The sequence below is a fragment of the Mercurialis annua genome, linkage group LG1-X (assembly GCF_937616625.2).
Source record: "Mercurialis annua linkage group LG1-X, ddMerAnnu1.2, whole genome shotgun sequence".
NCBI classification, from domain to species: Eukaryota; Viridiplantae; Streptophyta; class Magnoliopsida; order Malpighiales; family Euphorbiaceae; genus Mercurialis; species Mercurialis annua.
In genome coordinates, this window is record NC_065570.1 from 66,943,131 (window position 1) to 66,952,238 (window position 9,108).

Consider the following 9,108-nt stretch of genomic DNA (forward strand, 5'->3'; position numbering starts at 1 on the left):
ATAATATTCAAATTGCATTTTTTTGTTGTAATAATATTCAAATTGCATTTTTTGGCAATAATAATCAAATTGATAGCTAAACTTGTTGTTTTCAATTAAGATATTAGACTATTATTATATTTTGATGTATAATAATATAGTAAAAGTCTCAAAAAATGGCAAAAAACTCAAAAAAAAATCACATAAAAAGTGCAATTTGGATGTTATTGCAACAAAATAATGCAATTTAGATATTATTGTAAAAATTAAAAGGTTTGGATATAATTGCAACAAATCGTAAAGGTTTGGATTTTTTTTGCTATTAAGCCTAAAAAGAAATTCTCTAACCTACCCCAACCCCCACCAAACTCTCTTTATTATTTGTTAGCTAAATTTTTTAATTGGTGGTTATATAAAAATTTCATTACGTGTCACAGTTTAAATAAATAATTTATAATTGTATATAATATCTTCTCGACATATAAATTTAAAAAAACGATGATTTATTAACTTTAGGAGGATATATCACCATTTTTACTTAATCTATTTTTATTTATTTTTTAGTATTTACATATAATCAAGTTAACATTTAACTGTTAATGATGTTTAACCTGAAAATTTATTTGCATTATTTTAAAAGATGGATAATGGCTGATGTGATAAAAATAAATAAACAGAAGACTTTTTTTGTACCTTCTACTATTAATTCATGATTAATTAAATAATACATAAAATTATAGTAATAATTATTTTTATTAAACTTTTAAAATAATTAAAAAGATATAATTTTAATTTAATATAAAAATAAATATGTTATTGCAAATTAAATAACTATTCCTTCCATTTTTATTTAGTTGTCCATGGAGGGAGTAATACTTATCCAACAGGATGGGGATAAAATGGGGCTATCGAAAGAACTTATAGCTTGTTTGCCCCAAAAAAATCTAATATTTACATCCCAATCATCGATTCTTTTTATTCCCATAAAAGGTAAATCCTAGCTACGTAGCATGTGAAAAATTTGCGTATATAAACCCTTTGTAAGGTGCTCATCTTTCTCCATTACAATTTACAAGAGCAAGAAGGCATCAACCCAAAAAAAAAACAGTGAGTTTCTTTCATTTACGTTTTAGTTTTATATGAAAAAGTTTACTTATTTTTTTATTATTAAATCTTTATTTGCTGAAAAAAAAAATTCTAAGTTTTTGAATTATTGGTGTAAAATTGCAGGTGCTGTGGATTTCAATTTTCAAAGGTGAAACTTATCTCTTCTATTTTTGATAAAATATTGAATTCGTTTAAATGTTGTTCTAAGTTTCTTAATCTGCGAATTTTTGAACTTGGAAAATCCATTTTACTAAAAAAAGGAAGAAGATGGTACACTAGTTCTAAGAAGATTAATTCAAATGCAAATTATTTATATATTGTTAGAAATTATAAATATTGTTTGCCTCTCTCTTGCATTATTTTCGATTTAACCATATGTTACTAAACATGTTACCCCATATCTAAACTTTTCATTTTTTAGCATAAAAAACTTAGTCTTTCATTCTTATAGTATTTATAGTCCGAGTGCCTTCTCTTATGTCGTTTTACTCATTCAAAACGGCCGAAACGATATCATTTTGCACAAAAATGCCTAAAACGGCACTAAATTATAGAATAAAAATTTAAAAAGAAATAAGAAGTGCTATAAAATGTCCTTAAATTAAAAAATGCAAAAAATGAAGACATTTTATGAATAAAAATAAATGAAACAGTAAATTTTATAATTCTTTTATTTATGGTTTACTATTGAATAATATTATATATTATTTATTCAATAGTATAAGTGAAAAATATGATATTTATTTGAAATTATTTTGATATCCTTCACATCTAATATTGTTCATATTTGTATTTTTCTCACTTTAAAATTAAACTGTTATCTTTTATTTTTATTAAGATTTATTTTTTTATAAAAAAAAATTGTACTCTTAGTCAATAAAATAAAAATATTTAATTAATAAAATTAATTTTTAATATAAGAATAAATAAAAATACAATTTTTATAGTGCTATTTTCCCTAAATACATGTTTCACAAAATAATTACAACTTTACATTGCAAGTTTTGAGTTTTATTTTTTGACTTTTTGCCTTTACTTTATTTACCTGTTTTGTTTTTTTATTTACCAAAATACTTTTTTCGGTTTTTCAATTCCGGTTTTCGGTTTTTTTGGTTCGGTCAACCAAACCGACCGAACCGACCGACGGTTTTTTTAGATAGTGTAAGATTAGTGTATATATAGTGTTAATTTTTATTTTTTATAGATTTTTTTCTTGGAATTTTTTATTTTATTTTTTTATAGTGTAACAGTAGTGTATATATAGTGTATATATAGTGTTTTTATGGTGTTTATATAGTGTAAAATTAGTGTATATATAGTGTATAAGTAGTGTATAAGTGGTGTATAACTGTATTAGTAATGTATTTATAGCATTTTTGTAGTGTTTTTTGTGGTTTAACCATGAAACACTGCAAATACACCATAAACACTGCAAATGCACCATAAACACTGTAAATGTACCATAAACACTGTAAATGCACCATAAATATACTAAAAAAACGGCAGAAATACACTATTAATACACCAAAAATACATTAAAACGTAAAGATATTATAAAATTATTACAAATGCACCATAAATCAATAATTTCTTTACAAATTCAGTAGCAATAAACAAATCTATGAATAAGAGAAGACAAAATAAATAATTATATGAACAATAGATTAATTTTATAAATAAAAAATTATAGATCTATAATAATTTATTTACAAAATATTTAAATCATTAAAAAAAACCTAAAAAATTACACAAATCTAAAAACGAGTCGAGAAATCCATAGCGAGAACGGAAAAGACGAACGGACTAGCGCGAACGGAAAAATGACCGGAAACATGAGAAATCCATCGGAAGTAGACGAACGGAAGCGCGACCGGAAAGACGAACGGAAAAGACGAACGGAATAATAATCGGTGGAGATAAACTGAAAATCAAATGAAAAAGAAGAAGAAAAGAAGAAGAAAAGAAGAGAGAAGAAGAGAGAGAAGAGAGAGAAAAAAAGGTGGCTATGTAAAATTTTAACCTAAAATGAGATAAAACTTCTTTATATAGTGAATATTTTTTGTAAATAAGTTAGCTTATTAGGTAATGTAGGATAAGAGGAAAAGATGGGTCAAAATGGTGTAAATAATTTACCCAAAACAGGTATTTGGAAAATAATCCCATTTTTATAAGATATAATAATTTAATAAATTTAATGAATTTAAATTATTTTAATTTTTTAATTTAATTTTTTCAATTTTTTATTTTGTTTACTTTTCTTACTTTTAAAACAAAAAAAATTAAAAACTATTTAAAAAAAGATATATTAATAAATAGAAAATTTAAATTATTAGACATTGAACGTAGATATACGTGTTCTATTTATTTTATAAAAGTAAAATAAGATAACTTTTTTAATTATTCCATCTATTCCATTTGAAAAAAAACATATTTTATTTTTATGTGTTTCATTTAAAAATGTCATATCGTGACAATTTATATAATTTTTTCTCTTCTGTATTTTTTTTTTAAATTAATGACCACTAGTCTATATAGAAATTATAAGATCATCATTAACAGGGCCCTATAAAAAAAATTGTAATAATTAGTACAATATTTTTAATTTATGTATAAAAATTATTTGTCTCTTTCGAGGGAGTACATTTTCTTTATCTTCGTAGGGATTTGTAGCTTCAACGATCACTAAAGAAACAAGACTCATAAGCTGACTTTTTAACCCACAAAAGTAATAACGCAATCTCTTTTATTTTTATAATTAATAAAATTTAATTTTAATTAGTTTTAAAATCTAAAACCTTGCATTTTTACTTAATAACAATCAAATTTTTCTAATTTTATACAGTCGACCCTCTAATAATTAATACACATGGTGGATCAAAAATTTATTAATTATTAGAATTATTAATTTATTGAATTTGTATAAAAAAATTATAAAAAATATTTTAAAGCATCTACTTATTATATCATAAAAAATAACACTTTTCAATCACTCAATTTAAAAATAATAATTTTATATTCAATTTAATATCAATTGATATCAAATCAAAAAATAATTATTAAAAAGTTGTATTAATAAAGTAAAATAATTTTTAATATTTTTTATACTAGAGATATTTTACTTACTTTAATTTGTTTATCTAATAACTTCTTTTAAAATTTCTCAAAAGAATAAGAAAGTCATAATTTGATTGTATTTTAACTTTCACTTTATGAATTAAGGTTAGTATTGCCTCAAATTAATCATCAATTGTTATATATTTCTTTAAAAAAATCTCTCTAATAATTAATATTCATGTAGAATATATTTTAAATTTTATTAATTATTAAATAATAGAATTATTAATTATCCAACGTGGAACGAAGTTGGTTCTCTCAATTTTCTATTAATTATTAGAATTATTAATTTATGGAATATTAACTATTAGAGGGTCGACTGTATATATGCCCAATTTGAAAGTTTTTTATTGTTTACAATTATGACAAAAAAATTAAGTTTTATTTTTTAAATTCAGATCTTTATATTTTTTTTTTCAATTTCAACCAAAAGTTTATATTAACTCCATTTAGAAGTTAGAAAAAAAAACAATTAAAATTTGATCGTAATTTATAAAAGATATAAAAATTAGGATTTAAAAAATGAAACTTTAAATTTTAATTATAATTATATAAAAAAATCAAACTGAACATAATTATAAAAATTACAGATTTGATCGAAATTGATAAAAGATATAAAGGTTCGAATTTACAAAAACAACTTGACAACAAAATTGTGAAGTTTTAAATCGAATAAAATGCCATTTGCAGTACGTATTTGCCATGTTGTCTGTCACACCAATAGGGAATACTGTTTTCTTTTTGGGTATTGGCGAAACAAATCCCAACGTTTCACCTTTTTAGCGATTTAAGTGTAATGTTTAAAATTTACGAAACAAATCCTAACCTTTTTAATTTTTGCAAATTATAGCCCAAGTTCTAATTTCAGCCATTTTGTCATCTTTTTTAGACTACAAGTTGTAAAAATGTGAAACGTTTTGTGATTTTATTTGCAAAACTTTAAAATGTTGAGATTTAATATACTAATAATATGGTTCCCACATAAATAAATAGTGGCCGGGAAATTGCTTAGACTACAATTTACAAAAAACGGAAAGATTAGAATTAATTTCATAAAATTTTAAACGTTAGGCAAAAAAAGTAAAATATTAGGATTTTTTTTTGCCAATACTCCTTTTACTTTTATGTTGAAATAAAAATCTATTACTATGAGGGTACAATTTTATCCAATTTTGTAACATTAGATCCAACTTGGTGTAGCCACTTTGTACATAAGAGAAGCATTTGCCTGTCTTATTTTTTCAAAAATACAGTTTTTTAAGTAATTTTTTTTAAAATTTATCATGTTATTTAGACAATTGTTACATATTAACCCTTTTAATTTTAATAAATTTTAATTTTTATATATTATATAAAGAAAAAAAATTATTTTGCCCCCTTTAATTTTGATTCCTAGCTAACAAAAGGTTCATATCTATAAGGGTCCAAATGGTACATTTATTAACCCGAATCTTAACTTAAAACTATATATTTCCCTTGACTTGTAATTAAATATGAAAAGTTAATAATATCAATTTTTTGAAAATAAAATTTTAAATTCAAGTCTTGACAAAATAAAATTAATAATTAAGACTCTTACTTATCTATTTATTTTACTAGACTTAAAAAGAAACTTGGTTTATATTTTAGAATGTCCAACATAAGAGATTGGCCTATCATTGTGGTGGGACGCGGATAGTATAAAGTTTAAAATTTTAATACAAATGAATTTTTTTGTTTTTCTCATTAAACAGGTTGGAGAAAAAGTGCTTACAGTGATTACTATGGCGACTACACTTCCAGAGTCTATTGTTATCAGATCATCTGCTTCACAGCGTTACCTAAGGTTCATTACGGAACCCGCGGGTCAACGTGGCTTTGTAACTTCTTGGGAAGAAAATGTTTTCGAACCATTCGCGAAGATTATGGTGGAGCGGGCAGAAGTAAATAGCAGATTTGTTCACCTACGATTCTGTCACACTAATAAATATTGGGCACGAGTCAGTCTTGCTCAAAATAATTCGTGGATTCGTGCTAATTCCAACCAACCAGAGGAAGACACGTCCAAATTATCGTGTACGATGTTTGAGCCAATTACGTTGGATACCAACGGTACACTCTCATTTCGGCATGTTCAAAGCGGAGGCCGTGTGCGAATGAATCCTGGAGGTAGCAGCCTCAATATTTTTGTGGAAGACGGCAATGTTCCTTCGGTTAATCATATTAGTTTCACTTTTATTGATTGGGATACGCTAGTTAGACTGCCTAGATATGTGGCATTCAAAGGCTTCAATGACATGTATCTTCAAGCAAGGGTGATCAATAGAAACAACTTCAATCAATTCTCGTCTGAGGATCCTAACACTGAGACCACTGGCTATGAGATCACGCTTAATCCCAATGGATTTATTCGCGTAAAGTCTAATTTTTATGATCGATTCTGGAGACGAAGTCCGAATTGGATATGGGCAGATTCAACGGATAATATTGGCAGAGACATCAACACTTTGTTTTGGCCTGTTAAAATTAATAATAACACTATTTCTCTTCACAACTCAGGTACGAATTAACAGAATCTTACTATAAGAATACTATAATATGCGGAAACATGTTATATAGTAAAATATTTCGGTTTAGTTTAGTATAAGCAATAAAATTTAAAATCATGATGTTGCTCAGTTTATAAGCAACGCTAATTATTTTAACTGCCTACTGCTTATGTATAAACAACAATATTAAATATTGATGTCATCATTGTTCTACGTAATGCAGGTAATAATAGATTCTGCAGTCTTCTAACAGCCGATGGAAACGCCAATTGTCTTAATGCTGCAGTGAACAATATTACAAGAGAAGCAAGATTAACAATTGAAGAGCTTGTTCTAGACAGAAGTATTTTTAATGTTCGATTTCGCATGGAAGACGCTCGAATATACGACGAGCAAGCTTCAATAGCAGGCATCGGTTCTCCTATTAATGAATCTGAAAAAGCAGCTACTTTGACTATTACAATTGGTTATGAAGATACATCGTCGTTTTCTTTTAGCAACGGTTTATCTATATCGGCTGGAGTCGAAACCACCATTAGAACCGGTTTCCCGCGTATTGCTGAAGGAGAGATTACAGTTTCTACCGAGGTAACTAAATCATTCGAGTGGGATAGAACAACAGAGGAAACAAGAAAAGCAGAAGCTGCGTATGAAGTTGTCGTGCCGCCTAAAAGCCGGGTTAGGGTTCATTTTATATCAACAAGAGGAACTTGCAGTGTCCCTTTCTCTTACACTCAGCGAGACAGAAGCTCTACTAATGGAAACTTTATAACTACCAACCATATTGATGGTATTTACACTGGTGTCAATTATTACAGCTTCCACTTCGAGAAACATGCAATCGAGCCTCTGTAACTCTCGACATCAACAGTTTATCTATATCGGCTGGAATTCTACTGATGCCGCCTTTTGCTTCTTTTTGTTCTATGTTATATTCAACTATGCTTTGCTATCTGTTCTGGGTTTGTTTGCTCATTTTTAATTATATGCAAATAAAATGGTTAATACATTATTTTACCCTTAAACTGTACTACTTTATAATTTCCTACGATTTAAAAATTAATTTCGTGTTTCATTGGACATCTTAACTATTTTTATTGTCTATTTAACCCCCTCATTTAAAGACGTGAATAAAATTGCTGAAATGGCTTTGTTGATATAGCGTTAATAGAAAAAAATGGTAAGAGGTCTAATGGAATACAAAATTAGTTTAGAGATCACAGAGAATATAATTGAAGTTTAGGGGTCAAAACATATATTATTTGAAAAAAAACATTTAAGGCTAAATTACTTTAAAAATTATGAATTTTAGCATGTTTTGAAAAGTTTGAAATTGCAAAAATTTAAAAGAAGGTATATTAAAAATTTTTAAATTAGAAATTTGTTTTAATTTGTGAAACACACTAAAAATTATAATTTTTTAAACAATTAAGCCTTCAAATGGTCCAACTTATCCGAGAAGAAATTGTAAGGATGATGCCTAATCTTTTTGCAGAGTATCGGCCATAGTTCCCCCCTCCCACACCAGACCGTGTCGTGTTAGATTAGTTTCTGAACACATTATGTTTTTTTCCAGACGACGTTATATTTGTATTTTGTTATTTATCTATATATGCAGTGTTAAGTTTCAATTGATTGTGATCCATAAATGAATATTAATTATTGTATTTAACAGGTTTGAAACGACAAAAAAATAACTAGAAAAAATGGCAAAATTAAGCCAAAACAATAAGCTTTGCGACAAATTTTATTATTTGGCGACGGATAGTGGTGCCAATTAGGAGACAAAATTGGCACCTTCGGCGACGATAGTTCATCGCCAAATAATAAAATCTGTCGCAAATTAGTCTCAACTTGGTTCTCAGCTGGAAGACGTTTGCGACAGATTGGAGCAAAGTTAACGACGGACCATCAGTCGCTAACTTTTCCAATTTTTTTGGGACGGATGTTGTCCGTCACTATTCCGTCGCAAAATGTGTTTTGCGATGGAATAATAGGCATTAGCGACGGAATAATCCGTCTCTAATGCCCTATTTTCTAGTAGTGTTCATTTAATATCATCAAAGTATAAAACATTTATATATTTTATAATATCGTTAAAAATAGACAATCTTCTTTTATCATTATTGAAATATAAACAAATATTTACATGTATAAGAAGTTATATCATGTAATTATATGACTAAATTTAAATATTTTTCAATTTTTTTCTTATTTCTATTGTCGTCAACAATTTATAAAAATATTATTAAAATTTAAAATAAAATTATTTTTGAAAAATTATATATCATCGTACATAAATTAATTTATATGCGTTTTAGCATTCATGCTAGACATGATATGATTGAAAATTAAAATAATTGTATTTTCGAGGAGGTTA

General features: G+C 26.5%; 1 protein-coding gene across 2 annotated transcripts; it reads left to right on the plus strand.

Moving 5' to 3' along the window:
* The first annotated feature begins 1,006 nt into the window (after positions 1–1,006).
* LOC126665679 (uncharacterized) lies at positions 1,007–7,745 on the plus strand. Of its 2 annotated transcripts, none has more exons than XM_056104335.1 (4): positions 1,007–1,086; positions 1,210–1,234; positions 5,934–6,738; positions 7,015–7,745. In XM_056104335.1, exons 3-4 carry the CDS (start codon positions 5,964–5,966, stop codon positions 7,581–7,583), a joined length of 1,344 nt encoding a protein of 447 aa, XP_055960310.1. In that variant the 5' UTR covers positions 1,007–1,086; positions 1,210–1,234; positions 5,934–5,963; the 3' UTR covers positions 7,584–7,745. The 2 variants fall into 2 exon arrangements, with proteins under 2 accessions (XP_055960310.1, XP_055960309.1); XM_056104334.1 differs by having other exon boundaries at positions 1,008–1,086; positions 6,952–7,745.
* Positions 7,746–9,108: the final 1,363 nt, after the last annotated feature.